The sequence below is a fragment of the Clinocottus analis genome, unplaced genomic scaffold (assembly GCF_023055335.1).
Source record: "Clinocottus analis isolate CAN_PGR_092001 unplaced genomic scaffold, fCliAna1.0.p SCAF_7, whole genome shotgun sequence".
In the NCBI taxonomy this organism is placed as follows: domain Eukaryota; kingdom Metazoa; phylum Chordata; class Actinopteri; order Perciformes; family Cottidae; genus Clinocottus; species Clinocottus analis.
The window spans coordinates 1339164-1362500 of record NW_027176229.1 but is presented as its reverse complement, the minus strand read 5'-3'; the positions used below and the strand labels follow the sequence as shown (position 1 = coordinate 1362500).

General features: G+C 42.4%; 3 protein-coding genes across 5 annotated transcripts in view; all 3 read right to left on the bottom strand.

Annotated features, from left to right (window-relative positions):
* Positions 1–1153: 1153 nt before the first annotated feature.
* Positions 1154–7321, bottom strand: anxa3a (annexin A3a). The gene is made up of 13 exons (XM_068605368.1): positions 7307–7321; positions 7180–7227; positions 7005–7092; positions 6659–6753; positions 6085–6198; positions 5644–5734; positions 5478–5557; positions 4801–4857; positions 4592–4685; positions 4381–4476; positions 3674–3732; positions 2993–3115; positions 1154–2029 (listed from the first exon to the last, which is right to left on the bottom strand). The coding sequence occupies exons 1-13, from the start codon at positions 7319–7321 to the stop codon at positions 1970–1972; spliced, it is 1020 nt and encodes a 339-aa protein (XP_068461469.1). The 3' UTR covers positions 1154–1969.
* Positions 7322–9516: 2195 nt separating this feature from the next.
* On the bottom strand, positions 9517–11928 carry LOC137778921 (piggyBac transposable element-derived protein 4-like). 3 transcript variants are annotated; one of them, XM_068566290.1, is made up of 3 exons: positions 11870–11928; positions 11512–11632; positions 9517–11317 (listed from the first exon to the last, which is right to left on the bottom strand). In XM_068566290.1, the coding sequence occupies exons 2-3, from the start codon at positions 11604–11606 to the stop codon at positions 9619–9621; spliced, it is 1794 nt and encodes a 597-aa protein (XP_068422391.1). In that variant the 5' UTR covers positions 11607–11632; positions 11870–11928; the 3' UTR covers positions 9517–9618. The 3 variants fall into 3 exon arrangements, with proteins under 3 accessions (XP_068422391.1, XP_068422392.1, XP_068422390.1); XM_068566291.1 differs by having other exon boundaries at positions 11893–11911; XM_068566289.1 differs by lacking the exon at positions 11870–11928 and having other exon boundaries at positions 11512–11845.
* Positions 11929–13039: 1111 nt separating this feature from the next.
* Positions 13040–23337, bottom strand: part of fras1 (Fraser extracellular matrix complex subunit 1) — a 215993-nt gene continuing 205695 nt past the window's right edge. Inside the window, exons 60-73 of the mRNA XM_068605059.1 lie at positions 22821–23021; positions 22542–22729; positions 21738–22013; positions 21434–21666; positions 21179–21339; positions 20770–20984; positions 19565–19715; positions 18485–18592; positions 17628–17787; positions 16970–17086; positions 16682–16848; positions 16339–16544; positions 15607–15753; positions 13040–14888 (exon numbers count right to left, since the gene is read on the bottom strand). Of these exons, the coding sequence (XP_068461160.1) occupies positions 14304–14888; positions 15607–15753; positions 16339–16544; positions 16682–16848; positions 16970–17086; positions 17628–17787; positions 18485–18592; positions 19565–19715; positions 20770–20984; positions 21179–21339; positions 21434–21666; positions 21738–22013; positions 22542–22729; positions 22821–23021 (2915 nt within the window). The 3' untranslated portion in view covers positions 13040–14303. The remainder of the gene's footprint in view (positions 14889–15606; positions 15754–16338; positions 16545–16681; positions 16849–16969; positions 17087–17627; positions 17788–18484; positions 18593–19564; positions 19716–20769; positions 20985–21178; positions 21340–21433; positions 21667–21737; positions 22014–22541; positions 22730–22820; positions 23022–23337) is intronic.

Sequence of the window (23337 nt, the reverse complement as noted above, 5' to 3'; positions counted from 1 at the left end):
TCAGACAAAACTCTGGAGTTTAGTTTAACATTGGGCCTTTAAAGCGGTCACACAACATGGCTCGTGATAACTGTTTTTAAATATCGTTGCGCTGACACACACACAAGCTGTCAGAATATGAAGATGTGTTAATGTAGGCCTGCAGCTTCTCTTCCTGTTTTCCTTCAGCTCAGATAGAGGGAAGGGTGGAGGTTGTTACGGGAGAGAGGGGGGGGGGGGGGCAGAGTGAAGCAGTCTGGGTGATTACTTCGGCTTTAATGAGGAAAATGTCTTAGCCTTCAGGCTCCCATCCACCGAGTTTAACGGCCGGCTCCCTGCAGGCCTGAAAGACTGGCAGAGAGAAGACGAATGGATTTCATTTGGAGGGGTCCGAGGCTGCGGCGCATGCGTTTTACGGCATAAGTAAAATATACAGGAGTTTATTCCGTCTGAGGATTTTATCTTCAGGTCGTAGAAAAAACAAGTACAAGCTTTAATTTCAAATTTCCTATAAAAGGGTTTTGATCATATACTTCTTTAACGCATTATGTGAAGCACCTTGAGTCGTCTTTGGTTGTCCTGCAGCCTTTTGTTCTCTCACCGATTCAGCTTTGTTGACACAGACGGAAGGAAAACGCTGAGCAAGGGAGACGCAGAGGACAAAGTTGTGGTGCGATTTGACCTTTTCACTTCACCCCGAGCAGCTCGAACGTCAGTGATTGTGCAGCAGTCAGAGTCACGCAGATCTTTGTGGCAAAACGAAAGTGTAGAAATGCTGACGTGTGAAAATGTACGGTGACGTACCAACATATTCCTAAGGCAGACATTACATGCAAAACTATTGTCATTTTGTTTTAATCACCAGAATACAGAATAGTATTCATTATATTTATAATTATGTAACCGGATATTTTATGTCATGGACTGTATAAAGTGTCCCATTTTAAAGTTCTGAACTTTGGCTCCATCTTCTGGAAGAATCGGCCGCCAACATACCATCAGATATGTGAAACATGAAATATTTCACAACAAAATTACTCTTTTTACACCAAGTATGAAGAGAAAGATGCCCATTTTTCAAACTATGATGACTACAAGACCGCTAATATGGTGTGTGAAGACAAAATCAAAACGTCAAACATTTAATGAGGTTTTTATTTATTAATATGTCTGCAATTTACAAAGATACAGAAGGGTAAAGAACCGAGTGAGAAAAGTCAATCAGTTTTAATTGACCAATATGTTTCTATAATTTCCCAGAAAGAGAGAGAGACACACACACTTTAAACTTCCTAATTATACGTTAATTAATTTAATGGCATCACCGACAATTTTGGAAATTTTATTTTTATGATTTGGACTGAATCAGAGTCTACATAATAAAGTGATGATGAAATGATTAGTCTACATTGATGATTGTTACCAGTGATAATAAATTATGATTCCATGACGAAGGTACCAAAAAAAAAGTCCAATAATTACATTTTAATCCATTGACAAATTATACTGAAAAATAATGTCAGTCTACTTTAACAACACAGTGAACAAACATGAGTTGGACATTTGCATTTTATATTTATACTTGTTTTGTTGTTTTCTTATCTTCCATGTCTGGAGAGTTTCAGGCAGAAGAAACGTAACAAAGAGGTTTTTTTTCTTTGGTTTCTTTCCAAAATAAATAAAGTCCATGTGCAAGTTCCGGAAGTTTCCTCTAATAAAGACCACACGCCCACGTTACTCATCATCATCATCATCTCCTCCACAAAGCTTTTTCAGAGTCTTTTTATATTTCCCTCTGCAATCAGACTGAAACAAAACAGAATTTTGTATTAAAACTCCAGTTTGACGTTTTTTTTATTCCCACCATTTATATTTCCAAACGACGCCCGTTCCAAGCAATCGGTTAGTGGTTAGAAGATGAAAAGGAAAAAAGCAGCAGAGGAGTTACAGAGGGAGTAGATTTCTTCTTCAGGTGGACCTCGGGGGTTATCTAGTCGTCTCCTCCACAGATGGACATCACGCAGTCCCCCAGGGCGCCCGACAGGTCCGACTGGAGGACACAACACAAGCACGAGAAACGGGGTCTACACAGCGTAGTGAGCAGGGGGTGGGGGCGGAGCTTGTACTCGAGTACAGTCTCCAGGTGCTACAGAATACTTAGAGATTAGATCTCTTAAATGTTAATTTTTGGATAATAAACTTTATAAATCCACTCAAAAGCATGACGCTTCAATACAGATTCAAGCAAATTATAAAAACTAAAATGAGCTCTGCATTTACTAGCTTCAACATTAACATGATTAACACATTAATGCATCAATTTGTATAATCCAATAAAATATATTTTTTTAAAAGTGTATTCTAACGAGTTATGAAAGTCGCAAAAACGTTGTATTGTATTTTTATGACTGGACCTGTCCGTTTATCCTTCTTCAATAGGACGAGACATAGGTGAAAAAAACAATTAAAAACATGCTGCACAATTAACTCCATTGTTTTTTATGTTAAGCATTTAAAAACAAATGGTTAAATGTTTATTCTCTCTGTTCCATCTTGTGTTCTGTACATTGGCTGTATATTAACTATACACTAGCCGTTGATAGTTCGGAACAACTAGCATAATCGTGCATCTTTCTCTAGATTACCACTCGGCCTTTAATGTTAGTAACAAGTTAGTTCAGGGTCAAATGACGAGGCGTTCAGGCGGCTTTCGAGTTCAGTTATTCAGCAGATTTAGTCATTTTGTCTCCTAACAGTTTGTGTTCCTCAGAAGACCTTCTGGTCTTCTCTGTTAGTCATATTTAAATATTCATGGATCTCAGTCAAATGTCAAAATCCTTCTTCAAACTCTGACTCGTGAGACCTCAGACAATGAACCCACCAAGGAGGCTCCGTTTGGAGGGAAGTTATGTCCCTGCAAACTGTGCGAAGACAAAAATCTATGCAAGGACCCCACTACGCGAGCTAGCTAGCTGGCTAGCTAGCAAGCAAGCAAGCACACACACTTCCTTACCTTGATGGCGGAGTGCAGCGAGTATTCGTAGAGCTTTTTGAACTCCGCTCTGATGTCCAGCAGGTCGATCTCAGACCGGCTCACCATGATCCGGTTCAGACTGGCCTCGTCTGTTCCACCACCCTGACGACACACACACACACACACTTATTAATGCACAGTATCCTGCACTTACGTTACATTAGTACTGCTGACCTTTCCCTCCAGAACATAAACCAGAGTGACACTAATTGCGTCTTCAGCCATGAATAAACCACCACTATGTCCCCTGTACCATTTATTTGTGATTATCTGGAAAAGTGGTTAATGCATAAAGCAGAGCACCAAAAGGAACTTAGAGCTGTGCAAATTTAAAGAAACGCTCAGACTAGAATTACCCGTCTAGAATTGCACGTCTGATCAAACTGAATTCAATTCATTATTTTATCCTGTTAGGCATTTTGTGTAAAGTAAGTAAATAAAGTAATCATGCTTTGTGAGGTGATGCAGCTCAAGCGCAGTCATAATTTGGCACACCTGTGAAAGAAAAACATGGTGTCTAAATGCTGTCTGCTGAACAGCGTCACATTACGGGCTGTACTTGGTCCAGCACACAGCACTATGTTGCTTTAAGCCGGCTCTCCTTGGTGTCGGTCCAAAGATCTACAACTGAGACAAATGCAAAGATGAAAGTCTATTCACCTTCATGCTCGCGTGCAGGCGTTCTGCAAAGTAGGTCGGCATGCTCTTCACACATTTCACTGGAGGAGGAACCAAAGTTGAACACAATGTGGTTAGAAACAGCATTAATACAAAGATAGTATATTTTTCTCTTTTTTTGTTGCAATTTGGTTGCCATATATAAGATTTTAAAATAAAAAGCCATAATTGACACACTGCCGGCAGTTCTCTCTTGATATATTCCCTCAGTAAACAGGAGTTTATCTCTCGATCTCTAGTTTAAGTGTTCTTTAATACAGCATGATGTTCATTTAGTAAATTATGGTCCATTTAGAGTCAAACAGACCATTAAGCAGGGGATGCTTTAGGGGCGGGGCTACAAGGTAATTGACACGTCTCTACCACAGCCTTGTCTGGCCTGAGAGTTGTCCGTTTTCATCTTACAACCCGCAGTCTGTTTGCAATTTATGAAGGTTAATTATAACATTTTGGTCGCCTAATAATGTCCTTTCGGTTGTCTGGTTGCAAAAAAACAAGATGGTGACGTTCAAAAACCAAAAAGGCAATGTTAAAAGCAGACATCAGACAACAAGGACCAATGCAGACATTTCTATGCGCAACTGTAGAACATGCAATTCCAAAAACATGGGCATTGCTCTGCTGCTGATTTAGTCAATGCATATCTGGCATTACAGTTCATAATAATAATCAACCGTTCAAGCACAAACCGATGGCCACCAGCAGCTCCTCCAGGTCCCCACTCATCTCTCCTTCGATGCTCTGCTGCAGAGTCTTCCCGCTGATGTTCTTGTATTCAACAAGAGCTGCACAAAAGAACCAGTCTCACGTCTACATTCACGATCATTCCAGATTGATGGTAAACTGTATGAACTCTACTGCAGTTTTTAGATTAAACACGATGAATTCAGAGGGACGTACTTTGTCTCAGTTGAGGGATGCTTCTCTTGCAGAGGATGTCAACAAATTTAGATTCATCCGTGCCCCACTTCTTCTCCCCGGCATCGTAGAGGGTCTGAGTGGAAGAAAATACAAATATACTCAACATAAAAGACTGTGTGTGTGTGTGTGTGTGTGTGTGTGTGTGTGTGTGTGTGTGTGTGTGTGTGTGTGTGTCGTTCAAAAGGCACCTTGGCGTCTGCTTTTGCTTTCTCCGTATCGACAGTGGTGTTCTCGTCTCTCTCGCCCTGAACAAAAAAAAAACAAGTCTTTAATTAAAATCTCATTTTCATCTGTCCTCAAACACTGTACTTGTAAGAGCCCGCCGTTAACTCTACAGTTAAAGTCAGTGCAGACGAGCCTTGTTCTAACCAACAGAACTTGTTTATTCTCCCTTTGTGTTTGGTGATTATGACGACTGTGAAGATGACGACTGAAGATGATGACTGAAGATGACGACTGTGAAGGTTTGTCACAGTCGTCACGGCAGTTAAAGACATGTGCTTTTCTTTCTTTAACCATAAGTATTTAAACTTTTTTCTTTCCATATCTATACATTTGTCTTTTTTTATGTCATGGTAAAAGATGCAAGAGGGAAAAAAAAAAAGTTAACTTTTTTTTTTTAATTTAAAAAAATATAAAAAAGTGTAAATATGACCCGACTCCCCCAAAAATAAAAATAGATTTTAATTCAAATAACTTTCTATGACACCCATGTCATAGTTCCAACCATCCATAATGTTTTATAATACTAGTGACTCACTGACTATTTTTGCTAATAGTTTTTTTAGTAATTCATTGTAATCAGAGACAGACGAGGGTCTCTGGACCGACGCCTCAGTCTTCTCTTTGCTCTGCGATGACAAACCTCAGCCAGGACGAGCAGCGCATCAGAAAAGTCTCCGGAAACTTCCTTCCTCAGGTCGAGGGTCAACTTCTTCTCCGTTTCTGTGAAAGAAAGAAAAACGGACGACAATGTTGTGTTTCTGAAGTTTGAAAAAAAGAAAAGAAATTGTGCCGTTTGTGTGGCTTACCCTCCAGGTAGACGTCGGTGAGAGCTTTGATCTGTTGGTTGGATCTGGAGGCAAAGATCTCTATCAAGATGCTGTCTGTCGTCCCGGCCCCCTGAAACATCACGCGGTCAGTTTACCTGCTGGAGCGCCACGCCCACTGCCATTCACGCCACCAACCTGCCGTTGCTTATTAATAACTTCCCTCAGGGAGCAAATATCCCTCATAATTTAGATTTGATATTTACCATATTTTTTGCAACAATTACCAAAGAAAATTCTTTGTATGTGAAAAGCTCAACTGTCCACAAACTAACATTCAGTCCCAAAATAAACATAGCTTTTCTATTTTTTAGTTTACGTTATGACTTCTCATACACTAAATGGTTATCACCCAGTGTATATTTTTACTCATTCGGTTGCATCATCTTATAAAATCCAGTTTAAAACGTGTGTGAAACGGACCTTCATGGCGCGCATCACTTCGTGGCAGTCGAACGCTGCAGGAGGGGTGGCGAGCGCCACCAGCACCGCCTCCAGGTCCCCGCTAGTGTCTCCTTCTAGGTCCTCCACCAGCGTCTGTGGCGGTAAAAACACAACCCGTCACTCTTTAAACAGAAACACGCCCACAAGCACACCCATGCAAACACACCCATGCAAACACACCCATGCAAATATTGCACAATACACAGTGAGCAATGTTTGTCGGGTTAAAGCTGCACAAGACATAAAAAAGTGTGTTAAGATCAACTGATAAAACCTTTGGTTTTCCCCAAGAAAAAAATAAAATTGCATCATCAGGTGTCAGCTACTCAGAAAGTTAATGTAACCTTTATGATATAATATTTTAACAAACCAAGCATGAATAATTGTTTAGTTGAGGAAACTCTTTAGACGAGTGTAAATAACCTGAAACTAAGACTCTTTGATTTAATGCCGGCTACAGGCTTGTTAAGGGTTAATGGAAACAATCAGAAACAAGCAGCACAAAGAGGAATAACTGGTTTCTCGGTTGACGTTCTTTCAGACTGATGCTCACTCTGCCGGTGGCTCCATGATACGCTTCACAGATGAGCTGCCTCTGAGCGCTGCTGCGGTGGGTCAGGATGTCAATCAGAGTCTTCTCTTTGGTGCCTGAAGCATTGACATTAAACAAGAGGATCAATTAAACATGAACAAAAAGGGGCGTGGCACAACTGGAGGGATTGTTTTGGCTTTGAAAAAAAAAAGAAAAAGTAGAGATCAGAGTAAACTTTAAATGAAGCCAAAACAAACTAAAGTGTAATGTTTTAACTTATTCGAGTGTTTACTGAACAAGTAGCCTATATTAAAATATTGCATCATTATCATCATATTTAGGACATTAGCAATATATTATGTCATACCAAGTCCTTCGATAGCTTTCCTCAGAGCCACAGCATCGTCTCCTGCATCAAAGTCTGCTTTGGGCTTGATGGTTCCTCTCTCCCCAGTCTGAAGAAGAAAGTTTATACACGTTTTACTCCGTTTTGTCATAAATAATAAAGCCAACCGGAACTGGAAACTTTTAGGTGGACCTACCGTTGCTGTGAAGGAGGACGGGGTGTCCACAAGACTTTCCAAGTTATCCTGCAGAGTTTAAAACGTATGATCAGTGGAAACCACACCGTGAAACAAATTAAAATGTCAAAAGAAGAAGTCTGCTTACCCAGAGAGACGCCATGACACCAACAGGAAGTTCTTCTGGAGGAAAACACATTCAGTCAACGTATTCTTTACCACCAAACTCCATTGAAACACTACATACAAGACCCGAAAACACTTTACTGAGCGATTGATGGAACAATCAGCTTTATTGGCCACATACACGGAGACCTTTAATAATAATATACGGTAGGATATATATAAACATCTTTTCATGTACATAATCATCCAGTAATTGAGTCAGGATTCATTTATTTGCACATTATATGTACAGTTCACAACTTGCTTGTATTTTATTCTAGGTCAGTAGTGCATCTTTAATATTGTAAAGCAGTTTTTAGCTCTCTTCTGAAACTCAACAGCAAGTGTCACAATGAAATAATAATTTTAAGAAGTATTAATACTTTTTGACTACCAATTCATCTCTAAAGAGAAACTTGAAATCTTGACAATAAAGCCAAAATTATTCACAACTTAGTGCCTGAAAACTCACAATTCAAAGCAAATTACATTTTTGTACAACTTTGACTTTTATTCAGAAGCAGCTATATTAAAACTAAAATCTGTACACTAATAAAAATATTATAGAATAAAAGCAATATTTATTTGACTTTCATTTCATTCCTATATATTGTTTTTAAAATTGTACGTGTGTTTTGTTCTTATCTGCCAGTTTAATCTGCCGGGTAATATTCAAAATAGTTATTGTGAGGTTTTAGTCTCACTGACACTTCTACATTTAAAAAAAGTTTCAGCCTCCATTAAGCCTCATTAGTGGAGCCAGCTGTTCAAATGCAACAAAATACCCAAATAATAATAATAATAATAATAAAAACAAAAATACACTTCACACGGTTTAGTGATACAACAGAAAAACATGAAATATGACTTGATGCTATAAACTTGCCGTCAATATAGGTATAGATAATATAGATCCACCGCCAGACTGCGTCTTGTGATTTGAGTGAAAACTTCTTTCATCAGGTAAAAGTCAGGTAATGAGAAAAGTAATCCAAACCTTCAAAAATCCGTTTTTAAACCAACAATAAATCACAAAATAAAGCCTGTTGAAGACAATAAATCAGCGAGAGTCACAGAAGTCAGAGAAAACCTCACCTGTTGCCTATTTGAGTTTGAACCGGAAAAGTGTTGCGCCACGCCTTAAACTGTAGAAACCGGATATCTACCTGAGTCGTCATCTGGCCACGCCCACTCCTCAAACGCATGCGTCGCCTTCAGGTCCACTGGGAGAGTTCAGATATCGACATTTTTATTAGAACGAACTTGCTCCTGAAAATAATAATATTATACATCGGTTTTTGGCCCAATTTTATTCAGCCCTCACACCCTGAACCCTCAGGGACTCACTGACGTCACCTGCTAAGGGGTTGAGTGTGAGAGGCTGCGAGTGCTTGAACGGGTGTGAGAATGAATGGGACAGCGCTTTATTGCAACATATCACGTGACCATGGCTGCGTAAATATCTTGTGTACAATTGTGGGTATTTATTTTAGACTTTTTATGCCCTGATTTGAGTCTTTCAGGCTCTTTCCTCAGTCATTTTAAATAATCTATGTACTTGTTTTTTGTCAAAAAATAAATGGTTAGATATAGATAAATCTGTGTAAAAAAATGTGCTATATAATTTCTTCTTGCATTTCTCTGATTTCATGTGTTTTTATGTTTCATCTTTAATTCGTAATGTTGTGTAAATGTTGTTTATCGGTCTGAAAACCCACGTGCCTCTTTGTTTACCTTTTTTTACATTGCCTTTCTTCCATCAGTAACTGTGTCTACCGTCACATTGCAATGAATTGTGGGTAATTCCCTTGGTTAAGTCTGCATCTAATACTGACTTACGGAAAGGGTTCATAAAGGGCTCAAAATATCTGCCAGAGTGATGTAGTGATGAGAGATTTCAGTGATGTACCCTTTGTGAAAGATTTGTTTTGGCTAAGTACCCCAACCAGAGTAAAGCACTTTTAGATTAACACAAATATGTAATACACAGAGCTATGCCATCAGCATCTGATTTCATATAGAATATAAACAATTTACATGGTTTTACTTATGTTGTGAAAAATAAATGTCTCAGCAGCCCGCTAGTTTACCTCCCTGTTCGTTGCGACCTCTGAGCCAGGTTTTCACATGAAACAGGATCTGTGTTTAAATCAACTGTACCGTATACATTTTTCTTTTGAAACAAAAAACACATTTGAATGTTCATCAGGTTTTTCTTTATAAACGGTTGTAAATGAACATGAAGAAAATATATATATATATTTTACATCTTAAACCGCTGTGTTTGCAGAGCTTTCAGCGCCCGTGCTGCAGGTCGGTGTGTTTGTCCATGTCCAGGTGTTTCTTATGGCCATGATAGACCCTGAAACAGTTCCTGTCCAGCTGAAGACAGAGCCCAACGTTGCACTCCTCACACATCCAGGGTGTGCTTTTATGGCAGACGGTACACTGTTTCCTCCCCATGCTTGCTCTCTGTCTTTTCCCAATCTGCTCTCTTTTGTTGGTGGGGACCGGGAAGTGGCCTAGAGTGGGGGGCTTAGGCGGGCCAGTCAGCGGCACGCCGAGCAGCGATGCACACAGCTGCTCCTGGAAAGCCTGGCGTGTCATCGGCCTCTTCCCATGACTCACGCTGAGCTCCTTGTGCACAATGAAGCTGTTCGTGACAGCAATGTCCAAAAGGTGCTGAAAAACTCTCATGGGCCACCTCTTTGTTGTTCTGTGCACAGAGTTTGTTCCCAGCATCTGGTCAGAGGTGTCCACTCCCCCGATGTACTTGTTATACTCACTCACAGCTGTGGGTGTGGGGACAGGGACCCTCTGAAGGGGCCCATCAGCGGTCTCCTGCCAGCGCAGGACCGTCTCCCCTGTGTATACAGGATGGACCGTTGTGCAGATGGAGACCTCCCTTGTGTCCATCCATTTTACAAAGAGCAGGTCCCCATCCCGGATCCACCTGATGGAGCCTCTCTTTGATTTTTTGTCCAGGGCGTTCACCCGAGTCGTCGGATCACCGGCTTTGCCCGGACTGTATGTTCCACACGCCCCGAAGCCCTGTTGGCTCAGGTGACGGAACAGGAGAGGGCTGGTGTAAAGATTGTCACAGTAGACAACGTAGCCACTACCCAGATAGTTCTTGTTCACCAGCTGCGTCACCACGTCAAATGAAAGCCCCTCCACGGACGCCCCGTGGTTCTTCCTCGTGTCCAGCCTGAAGTCAACCGTGTATCCATTCACATCAGTCAACACAACAAACTTGTGTCCCCACTTTAACGGCTTGGCCTTCATATATTGTTTCATTGAGAGACGTGGCTTTGAGGCAACCATCCTCTCGTCCACAGAGATGTTCTGCTTTGGATGGTAAATGTTCTTGGAGCGGTTTCTGATTATCTCAAGGAGAGCTCGGACCTTTTGCAGGGGGTCGTACTCCTTTGTTCCTTTTTTCCAGTCGTTGACCACGTCCTCCTTTGGATCACTCATGTACAAGTTGGAGCTGATGAACCTAAACCTGTCTCTTGACATGGCTAAAGCTGGAAAGGGCACATGAAAAATGTTTTTCTGCCTCCAAAAGTCAGACATCTTTGGGAGGTTGCACACAGACATGAACAGCAACATGCCCAGGTATCTTGTCAGCTCCTGCGGGGTGATGTCAGTCCAAATGAATTTTTTCCCTTTCTTCAAATTTTTCTTTGCATTTTTGTTTGTGCTTACGCACAAGACCTCGAGCACCTCGGCGTCAAAAAAATGAGCAAAAATATCGTGTGGCGTTTGAGTGCTGGTGGTGAGAGGAGGCTGGGGGCCGGGTCTACGCTTGGGGATGAATCTGGGGGGGTGAGGGTTGGCAATGTCAGGGTCCTCCAATGTTTTCCAGGCCTCTTGACGATGAGGCGACCGGCTCCGAGGGGCATCATCATCGTCACCGGCAGCATCAGCAGCTCGACTGCTTCGCTCGCAGACGCGACCACTGCGCGAGGATGGCCCATTATCAGGACAATCTCTACAAAATATAAAAGTTATATCATAAGATTAGATACGATTCATCCAAAAGACCCCCCCGCCCTCCCCCTCCAACTGTTTAAGAATAGGAAAGTAATAAATAAAGAAACAATAAAGCAATTTGCAACAAAGCCAATCAGGAAAAAAAAAACATTATTGTAATAAATTTATTGTAAATAAATAAAGTTGACTCACTGTGGTTCACATGGAGACACTCCTCCTTCCTTCCGTCCGTCCTCCTCCACAAACCTCCACGGGACTTTGCTCTCTCCGGTATAGATCATCGTCATTTCTTCTTCCACTAATTACTAAATTACTACCAATACAATCGAGAAAAACACGAATTATGGCAAAAGAGAAGAACGATGTCAAAAAAAAGACGAACTATGGCGAAAAAAACGCTGCAAAAACACTCCCAAACTCTCCGAAACAAGACTAATAATATTCTGTTCGACACCAAAATATTATTTACAATGAAAATGCCGCTAAAACAGCGCTAAACAGCACTAAACAGCACTAAACAGCACTAAATAGCGCCATTACTAGGACTCACACGTTCTCCTCTCCACTGTTTACCTCGACAGGCCATCCCGCCAACTGGTTTCTCCACTGCCGTAAACGTTACATTGCAGTTGGTGAAAAATGTCGTAAAGTGATGAAACTGCTGTAAAGTGATGCAACTGCTGTAAAGTGATGAAACTGCTGTAAAGTGAGGAAACTGCTGTATTCTCTGGTGTTGAACTGCAGCCTCAGCCTCATTTCTTTATTTGACTTCAGCTACAGAAGCTTTGATGAAAGAGTTAAACTGGACGAACTCTTCAGTCTTTTTGATTATCATCTTTTGAATCAACCTTTATTGTCTCATTACAATAAAACATATCAGGTCAACACTTCTAGGTCAAACTGAGTTGTGTGGTGTTTCATAAAACTGTTGTTTGCATATTCTTATGATCAGATTACAATCTGCACATAAACCATAACATAAAGGGATATGAGACATTGTTAGTGGGATAATTACTAAATTCAGCATGTTTAAACTGAACAAAGAGACAGTTTCGTAGCTTTGTACTTCGTGAAAAATCTATTGGTTTCACTTCCATATTCCTTCTTTCATTTCAGTCTCCTTCCCATCTTTGCGTGACCTCGTGATGTTTTCCTCAGAGGTCAAGGAGAAGTGTTCGAGTTAGACGTTAAGAGGTAATAATTTGACTATTCGACCGCACCCGTGTTGGTTTTAGAAGGGTTGCATTTATAACAAATAATAGTGACAAATACTTGTCAGATTTTGAAAGTACAATTTCTCCTGAAAAGACAATGGACATTTTCTGCCCAGACGGCCTGTCGCTATTATAGTACTAAAAGGGTTTTAACTTTTATGAACTTTGCATTTATTACTATTATTGTCAATGCGTTTCGGAAACTTTCATTGACAAGCGAGAGTTTTTTTGTTCTTTTACTCCATTTTTTTTATTTTTTTTTTTTTATTTTTTTTTTTCCAGGGACATTTTCCACCTTATCATCCAGTTTTAGCAATATCTCTAAAATTACGCCAAATGTTGAAATATTTGTGCAAAAGGATGCAGTAAAAATGCCATCTTCACAGTTTTTAAATTGTATTTTATTCCCGCCAAAATGAAAAGGATAAAAGAAATCACGGATAAACATGAAACACATAAAATTGTGGAGTTTTAAAAATATTTTTTATTACTAAAAAAAGGCACCAAATACAGGCATCATGTTGATAGCATCATAGTTATTTTTCCACACAATGATAGCACCAAAAAAATATATTGTTATTTCCATAATTTGTCCTGTTCCCGTGTTGTTTTGTAGGCACACAGTTGAAAGAAGACAGGAGGCGAATCAGAGAGACGGATGAAGAGAAAGATGATGAAAAGGTTCTTCTTTTCTTCATTTTTCCAACGCTCTCCAACATTATGTAACTTTTAACATCGCGGGTACATCAGAAGCTGAGCGTAACATGGTACATAGAAGGGTAATATCATAATAATACAAACATGAGAAAAACAAAACATTTCCAAATAAAGGGTGGGTTTTGGGTGTCTTTGGGGCGGAACGAAGGCAAGTAGACACACATATTATTATAAAATACATCATTTCACAAAGTGGTGATTCTCATCAGAACAGTAGTAAGGCGAAAGCATTCAGTCATGTGGACGGGGATCGAAACCTTTTGCTATCCGAACGGGCGGCGTCTGATTTATTACAATCACGTGGAAATATCCACATTCTCGCTTATTAGACAAAACAAAATTAAACTTCTTTGGATGATTCGTTTATGAGGAAAAAAATACTGCATGGCACTTAATATTGGCAGCTATCTGAGGACATAAAATAATAAAAATAATTAGTGTTCTGTTGGTTCGTAAGGCTTGAAATACACGTTTGTTTGTTCTTTTAATGCAAACAAAGTTCCTGCTCACGAGGGGAGAAATCAATAAAAGTTATAGCATAATTGCACTTATATGGGCATAATTCATTTTCTTTTGATTATGTACACTCTCAGCAGCCAGCAGCACACCGGCTGTGCTTCATTCTTTCCCAGCAGTCAGAAGCAGCTGCAGCCGGCGTAGAAGTTGCTTTCTACGTCTGCTGAAGCAGTCGCAGGACAAGAGACTTCTAAACCGGCTGCGACTCCGCAGTAGTGGCGTTAAGTAGCAGTGAAACGACTCCATACAGCAGAGAAGTGCTTTGTCCAAACAATCAGCAGTGTCTGAGCTACCGGTCACCGTCTCGGTGATAAAAGAAGAAAAAAACAAAAATGATGTAAATGTGAAGGACAACAGTGATAAGAGTGAGTGTTTGATTCCTGAGGTAGCCCAAACCGCTGCGCCGCCGTCCGCCTGTCACGCTCTTCCCTTTTTTTTCTCTCCAAAATGGTATAAAAATACACAAACAAAACATCTCAATCCTTAAGTACAAACTTTCTTTTAGAAAATACTATTTTATATTTCCTGGTCAGTGTTTCAGACCTCAGTGCCGTCGTTGAGATTGTTGTGGAGTTTGACCTCCAGGTTGACCTGCTTGACCTTGGCCTTGCCGTCGGCGTCCTGGTTGCGGTTGAAGACGTTGACGTTCCTCACGGTGCAGTGCTTGCTGCTGAAGTTCTTCTCCATGCACTTGTCCAGGCACACCTCCACCTTGGTGTTGAGCGGGTACTCCTCGTGCGCCTTCTGCAGCTTCTCGCCCTTCCTCTTGGCCGAGCGCCGGCAGCGCCGCACCAGGAGGCAGGCGGCCAGCAGCACCAGCGCCAGCAGGGTGACGGCGGCCACGCCGCCGCCCACCGAGCTGCCCACGTGGGCGTTGAAGGAGGCGGCGGGCCCGGCCTCCAGGCGGAGCGACTTCATGTTGGTGCCGTTCTTCACCTGGTCGCCCTCGTTGTCGTAGATCAGCGACTCGTCCAGCGTCAGGCGCCCGCCGCGGTCCACCAGGTCACGTCGGGGCCGGTGGCTCAGCTGGTGGGTCACCGAGCGCTGGATCCTGGGGCTAGAGCGGGACTCCGGACTTATGACGTAGATCACCTGCAGGTACCACTGGTGCCCCGCCTCCACCTGTCAATCAACAGAGAGAGAAAGAGAGCGGGAGAAAAGAGAGCGGGAGAAAAGAGGGCGTTAGCAGAGCGGCGCTTTATTGTCCAGAGAGAAGTGTCTTTTTTCTGACCCACAGCAAAGACAACTGCAGTAAAATAAATAAGTAATCAAACAGTAAAGATTGAATATATAAGTCAGCTGATGAACTGACAACAACTATAATATGGACCACGAGGAGAATCCAAAAGGAAAAATAAATCCAAACTTGACAAGAGATGAGAATCTCCTTGAATGTGATGTATACAATAAATAAGATTTTGAAGATCGACTGACACATCTGAATGAAATGTCTCTCACTTCTTTCTTAAGTAGGTCATCAACTGAAGCGTTGTGGCGAACACAGACTGTACATGAGAAGTGGACAAAGTTGTCGTGACGTGTCCCATCGGTTTGTGGACTGATGAGAGTTTGGAGATTTAACTATCGCCATTTTTTATGTTTTATTTCAACCGGTGAATGGACGTGACCATATTTAGAATATGGAGGAGTCACGTAGAGATGCTTTATACGTCTCTGGTAGAGACCTGTCAATCCACTTGTAGCCCCGCCCCTAAAGCGTCCCTTGCTTTATGGTCTGTTTGACTCTAAATTATCATAATTTACTAAATTAACATCATGCTGTATTGAAGAAGACTTGAAACTAGGCTTCTATACAACCAGAGCAGACACACACACACACCTTGTAGAGAGCGTCGACCTTCATTGTGAAGCCATCAACGCCCGGCATGGCGGCCACGGTCTGCACCTCCGGGACGTCTGAGGCGAAGTGAGCCTCAAAGGGAACGTCATGGAAAAAGTTGTCACAAACGTCCGGCTGTTTACGATCCTGCAGAGAAAAAATAATCAGAATTAAACTTTGTGTTTTTCTTTATCAAAAGTTGTGACATTTAAGAAAATATTTGTGTGTCTACAGAACAAATGTTTTAAAGCTTCGCTGCTCACGAGGGAGGATGCTTTGTCAACTAGACGGGATTCACGTGTTGAGTCAGTGGTTTGTGTGGGTGGTGCCATCCCAGTGAGAAGTGTGACTGGTCAGACTGGTGTGGCAGGTAAAACACCAAAAGAAGAACCTTTGTGAACATTGTGTGTGTGTGTGAGTGTGTGTGTGTGTGTGTGTGTGTGTGTGTGTGTGTGTGTGTGTGTGTGTGTGTTGGGGTGTGTTAGCCTGCTTTGTACAGGAACACTTAGAATATTGTAGGTTGTCTAAACCAAAAAAATGAAGAGAAAAATCTAGAAAGGGCTCTTTCAACTTGAAACGGGTAAATTCAGTGAACGGTTCCTAACAACAAACACCTTATTATAATAATGAAATAAACAAGTACAAGGTACTAACACTCTCTTGATGTGTGCAAATTGTTGCAAAAATGTATGATTTTTCTTTGAACACAAAAGACAGCGTCAGTGTCCGTACCAGCAGCAGGAAGCGGTGCTTGAGGTGCTTGTTGGGCTGGATGCAGCCGTACTGCGGCCCCTCGTTGTACAGCGTCCCCGTGGGGTCAAAGAAGGGAACGTATCCGTCCCGGCCGGTGCAGAGGTACACCTTCTCCAGCTGCAGCTTGTAGGCTGCGTTCAGGTTCTGCTCGGGGTTCCACAGCACCCTGCCGTACAGAGTCTGGCCTGCAGGGGGCGGCAGAGGGACGCGTTGAAGATTTTTGTGAGTATGAAAAACAAAAATAAGCATGAGAAGTTTTTCTTGAGTAAAGTCTTCTAGACGGCTACTTTAAAGGCGATCCCCGGTGTTTCTGTCTTCCTACCCATGGAGAACGCTCCCTTGTAGTCCATCTCGGCCATGGAGACGTCGGCGGTGGCGGGGTCCATCATGAACACCTTCTCGTTGTTGCACAGCTGGAACTCCGTGTTGAGGGAGTAGACCACGGGAACCGGCCGGTTGGTCTGCTGGAAGGCGATCGGCACCAGAAACCTTGTCGGGCAACAAACAAGACACGTTTAAGTGCTGTCCTTTGGGTTTGCCCTGTTCCCGGCCCACAATGCACCATAGGGGCCCTTTTTTGTAAACGTCGTCATCCAGTAGGGGGACGTACTTCTCTGGGGCGTGCGCCGTGCAGGACAGGGGTTTGTCCCCGGGGTCGATCCAGGGCTGGGTGGGCTGGACGGTGCAGGGAACCAGGAAGACGGTGTACTCTCCAGAATAGTCCTTCCTGGTAACGGATGCAAACACAAAAGAGATTATTTAGGACATCGTAAAGTTAAAAAAAAATGTTTTCTTCATTGTTTTATGGGTTGTATCATTTTTAAAAAATATAATGTTGTATTGTTGTAAAGAACCGTGGATCATGTTCTTTTAAAAAAATGCACTTAAGACACTTAATTAGATTTTTTTGTGATCAAATTATAGATATGCAGTAATGTCATGAAAAAAAAGTATAGATATATATAGATGGTGTATACAGTATATTTTTTTCTAATTGTGTAGTTTGCCGTTGATTTCCAATGCAGATCTCGAAAATCAATGAAATGTGATCACAAAATATATATATTGTATGTATAGTATAGTATAGTATGTTGCCTTGTGTACTTCAAAGTTTGAAAGGCTGCGCTGACCCCGAGCTGGATGACATTGCGTTTAAAAAAAACTTTATTTGACTGCTTAAAAAACACATTTGTTATTGTCTCTTATAGTTTTTCTTTTCTGAATCCTAAATCAACTTTGCAGCCGCACTGTGAACGGTGACCTCTGACCTGCTGTAGGAGCTGGTGGCCCTCCACAGCTGGTACGGAGAGTCGAAGGTCTGAGCGCTCCACAGCAGCTGGATGTCGAACTCCACGCCGCCCAGGTGGTCGGGGGCCATCAGGTGGGACTTGTGGCCCGGCAGAGTGTGGTGTTCAAGGACAAACTGACCTGCAGGACACAATTAGACAGAGAAGTGTGTTTTGGCTGAGAAAATACATTTACTTTCCACTAAAAGACTTCAAAGACAAAAGATTAGATCACCACAACAAAAGTGCAATGCAAAAAAAAAACTACTAGTCAAACTATTACATTGTCTAAGTATATTAAAAATATTTGTCTAAGTATTTCATTTTATTATCATCTCCACTCTCTTTCAAAGAGACACTAAGTGACCACAAAATGACTACAAAGAGACAAAAACGACTACAAAGAGACACTAAATGACCACAAGAGACTACAAATACACTAAATGACCACAAAGAGACACTAAATGACCACAAAGAGACTACAAAGACACTAAATGACTACAAAGAAACACTAAATGACCACAAAGAGACACTAAATGACTACAAAGAGACTACAAAGACACTAAATGACCACAAAGAAACACTAAATGACCACAAAGAGACTACAAAGACACTAAATGACTACAAAGAAACACTAAATGACCACAAAGAGACACTAAATGACTACAAAGAAACACTAAATGACCACAAAGAGACACTAAATGACCACAAAGAGACACTACATGACTACACAGAAACACTAAATGACCACAAAGAGACACAAAACTTTAACCTGTTATAACTTAATAACAAACAGATTTTCTGGGACTCGAACACCTGAGACGCAGAGTTGGACTGACCTCTAAACTTAGCGTGGGTCTTGAACTCGATCACCAGTCGTCCGTCTTCTCGGATGTAGATCCTGATGATCTGCAGTCTGGCTGAGAGGACGCTGTCCGTCTGGATACCTGCGGGCCGAGAGGTCAGAGGTCAGATTACCCATCATTTTACACAACGTGTCAAATGTTTGCCAATCAAACGCACATCTACATTAAGACACAGTTCTTTATGCGCCGCTCAATTAAGAGATTATGACTTCTAGAACAAATAATATATCTGAAATACACATTTGTGTTTATATTTTAATACTTTGTGCCTGTAGATTTCTTCTAAATTCACAAAAAGGTCCCTTTAGCCTCATTACAGTATATTCTGTTATGTTTCTACTGCAGGGTGTGTTCATACGGCATTCAGAGCCTTACTACATATAAGCACTAAAAACAAGGAGAAAATGTATTTTTATGACCATCGACAGTATTTTCTGATTTATGAAGTGATAAAAAGCAATATCATATATTTCCTCTGTAATAACATTTCACTCTAATATATCAACAACACTAAACACTATTATGGAACCTGGCTTTATCCAATGTTCAGATATCTGTTCTAGAAATGTACACAAATTAGCACAATTTAAACAAGATAATGCCTAATTTAAATATTTAAACATACAATTTCAGTAATTGACTGGGGAAGTTTCATGGTGTTATATTATGTTTTTACCGTATTCATTCTATTCGCCACTTAATATGAAATGAAAGTATAACAAACTTGTATCTTCTCACCAGTCTGATATCCTTCATTACTTTGAAGGACCCTACCCAACCGCAATATACATTAATAAATACATATTGTGATACATGTTTAGTTGTAATGTCCTAATTCATATTTACGAGTCGTCTCCTCCGATAGTAAAGTAAGAGTTGCTGTTTTTTTAGTAGCCTTTAAAAGCACTAAATATTCTCCGAATCACGTAATTAAGAGTCTGGAAGATTTAGTTCTGCAATAAACGGATTTTGTTGAACTTAAAACAGCACATGGATCCAGAAGAAAAGCATAAACAGAGACACATAAAGAAATAAATGATGTTCGGTCCTGACCCGTCCTCCACAGCACGGTGTCGTAGAAGAAGGAGAACTCCATCTCGGTGTGATGCTCCAGAGAGGCCCAGCCTCGCGGCGCCGTCACGTAGATGTAGGACACAAAGAGAGGAACCTGCACCGTCAGGAAGGACTGGGCCGAGTCCCGGACCTGGAGGAGCAGCAGCAGGATTTAGTGTTGGACCCTAAAAGGCTCCTAGCAGGGTTTCAGACACTACTGTGGTGGAGTACTTTCTATTGCTGGCTCCATGCAGAATATCTTATTGAAAAGTAAAATAACAACGGAGTGAGCTCGACAGGTCTCGTCCTTGAAAACAGACACTTTGACAAAACAATCTCCACTGGCTCGTTCTGGAGCTTTTGACGGTGCTGAATGTCCGGAGGTCAAGAATGTGTTCAGCAAACAGACAAAAAGACCCCAACGTTCTGGGAATAATAGAGAGTTTGATTGTCTACAGTTTCATGACTACTGACCAAACTTCTGATGGTGATGTCATCAAAAGCCTTAAGAGCCTGAGTGGAGATTAGTTGATGATCCACATTTACATTTTCATCTGAAGACAAATATCAATGTAGCTTGAAAGATGACAGCTTGGTTTTTGGTGTTTCCTCTTTGTTTTTAGTTGTCACCATCTGTTTTCTTTGGCAGTCGCATTTTTTTTTTTTGGCCGTCGCCATTTTGATATTGGCTGTTGCCATCTTGAGTTTTGACTGTCATCATCTCGGTTTTTTATCGTTACCATATTGGTTTTGGCCATGGCCATCTTAAATTTTGTCCGTCACTATCTTGGTTTTTGGGGAAACTATCTTGGTTTTTGGAGAAAACATCTTGTTTTTTGGAGAAAACATCTTGGTTTTGGCTGTCACTGTCTTGTTTTTTGGCCGTCACCATCTTGGGTTTTAGAGTAACCATCTTAGTTTTATACATTGACTTTTTGTTTTTGGGCTGTCACCATCTTGGTTTTTGACAGTCTCCATCTTGGTTTTTGGCCGCCATCATCTTGGTGTTTGGAGAGAGAACGCGAGTTTAAAGCCTTTTTTCGGTTCACTTTCCCTCTCAGGCACAGATGTTGCCGCCTGGTAGATTTAGTTGGCATCTGCTATATAGTTCAGCAGTTCTAACTGATCTTTTTGACCAATGTCCAGTGCGGCAACTCGTCTCCGGCAGTCACAGAAAGAACTGGCCCCGGACGGTTCTGACGTACCTGGAAATCGGCGGTGACGGAGCCCCCGCAGACGTCAATGAGCTCCGTCATGTCATAGTAGGCGTCGAAGGTCCAGATGCAGCTCTTGAGGTTGAGGTGCTTGTACAGCTGGATGCTCTTGTCCTCCCGGACGTTGGGGTTGAACTGGTAGGGCCGGTCATACCCCGGCCCCAGAGAGATGCTGTCATAGGACACGTCGTCCAGGAACCCAGTCTCTGTGAGAAGAATGTGTGTATTTGCTCAGAAAAAAACCCATTATCATCAATAATTGTATTCTTAAACAAGTATCTAATAACTTGTTTAAGGCATATTGTATCTGGCTATAGCAGCATTTGTACATACAGGTTACTAAATAACATATAAAAAACTATATATAAAAACATCATGGTGTGTTCTTTGCGTGACCAACCGGAGAGCCCCTGCAGTTCCTTAAGGGTGACCAAGTTGGAGCACACGTGCTGCTGCCTGTAGATGGACTCTGACAGCAGGAAGTGCAGGTTGTGAAGCGGCATGGTGGACACCAGCGGGAGCATGCCGTCCTGGTGGGGGATCTGCACCGAGATGTGGATGCTAAACACCGACACACGCACACAGACTGGTATTAACAAACAAAACGTCGTGTTCAGGTTGGAGACGTACATTCGATGTCAAAGGGTTTTCTCACCGGTTGGGGTGCTGCTTGTGCTTGACGTCCAGGTATTTCAGCGTGGCGATGAAGGACTGGGCCTGGAAGCCCCGGGCGGTTCCTGTGGTGACGGGCGTGTGGCAGATGGAGCCCTCCGTGCCGACGGTGGCAATGTTGCTCCTCAGCGGCGTCCCGAGGTGACCCGACTTGTCTCTGGCCTGAGCGACGCAGCGAATGTGGAAGCGACGGCTGAAATAAATGCTGTCCAGGACCTGAGACGGACGGGAGGAGACATGAGAGGCTGGACAAAAGGGAGACAGAGTTAACCCCCTTTATAACTCACCATGTGGTTGACGCTGGTATACGGGGTGGTGTCCGTGACCGTCTCGAAGGGGGACCGGGCGCCGCTGGTGTCGGTGGGCGCCGCCACCTCCCAGGAGAAGTGGACCTGGGTCTGGTTGATGCCAGCCTCCTCGCAGCGCTCCTTCATCACGGGGTACTTGGGATAGTGAGGGTCGCAGGGGGTGACGCACACCAGAGGGTAGCCTGGCGAGGGCGTCTTCTTGCTGCCTTCCTTGATCACCTCCTGGACGTGGTCGTAGTCGGCGAGGGAGACTACCTGAGGAGGGATGCGCTCTTTCATTCTCGGAATTCAACAACTGCAGATGATGTTCCTGCTCAGGTATTTAAAAAGTAATTTAGACAATGGGCTCAAGGCTTTTGTGTCACTTTGTAGTTATTTCTAATCTCTTTATGGTCATTTTGTGTCTATATTTAGTACATTTAAGTCTCTTTGTACTGGTTTAGTGTCTCTTTTTAGTTGTTGTGTGTCTCTTTGTAGTCGTTTTGTGTCTCTTTGTTGTCATTTTCTGTCCCTTTGTAGTCATTTTGTGTCTATTTGTAGTCATTTTTAGTCTCTTTGGAGTTGTTTTTAAGTCTCTTTGTAGTTGTTTTGTGGTCAGTTTGTGTCTCTTTGTGGTCATTTTGTGTCTCTTTGTGGACATTTTGTGTCTCTTTGTGGTCGTTTTGTGTGTCTTTGTCGTCGTTTTCTGTTACTTTTCAACTGCCTCAAATCGTCTCTGAACAAACAATGTTTTTATTTAGGTTTGTTGTTATCATGCTGATTTAAGGCAGAGCATTCTCTTACAATAGGCGTGGCAGGGAGGATGAGGCTGCCCGAAGCCTCCTGGTCCAGAATGGTCACCGTCGCCACCGTCACCTCCCCGAGCACCGCCTCCACGGGATCGTCGGGGCCGAGCACAACAGAGAAGGACTCGTGCCACTCCCTGTCCTCATTGGACAGAATCTCCACCTTGAACAGGATGTGGTCCATCCCTGCAGAGCAGAGCCAGAAGAAGTTTGGACCCAAGATTTACAAAAATACCAAGAAAATGTATATTTGGAAAGCAAAACTTTCCACACTGACCAGGGGGGAATTTGAGCACGCGGCTCTTGGGATTGTAGTCGACTCCGGACTGGGCCGATCCGTCGCGGGTGCTGCAGCGGATCTTGGAGGTGCGGTCCAGATCCCCCCCACGGATCACCTTGATGTTGAGCACCTCGATGCCATCGGGACCAGGAGGCTCTCTCACCTGGTAGGACGCCTGCTCGAACTCAATGGTGGGAGCTGGAGAAGGAGAGGAGGAAAAAAAGGTCTCAGTGCTGCCCTCTGGTGGTTAAACCGCTCCAGATCGCAAACTTTTACCTTTCTAACTTTTATTACACACTGCAGCTTGCAGTATGCATTCAATTGGGACTTTTTCATAACATGGCACCTTGAAGTTTGACCCTCTTGCTCATACATTGGCTGTGCAATGCATTGTGGGTCAGAACAGCTAGAAAGCATGCTGGCTTGCATGCTGCAAAATGCGACCAGAATGCGACCGGAACATCCTGGAATTTTTGTTATACTACATTTGACATACTATTTATTGGGACGTACT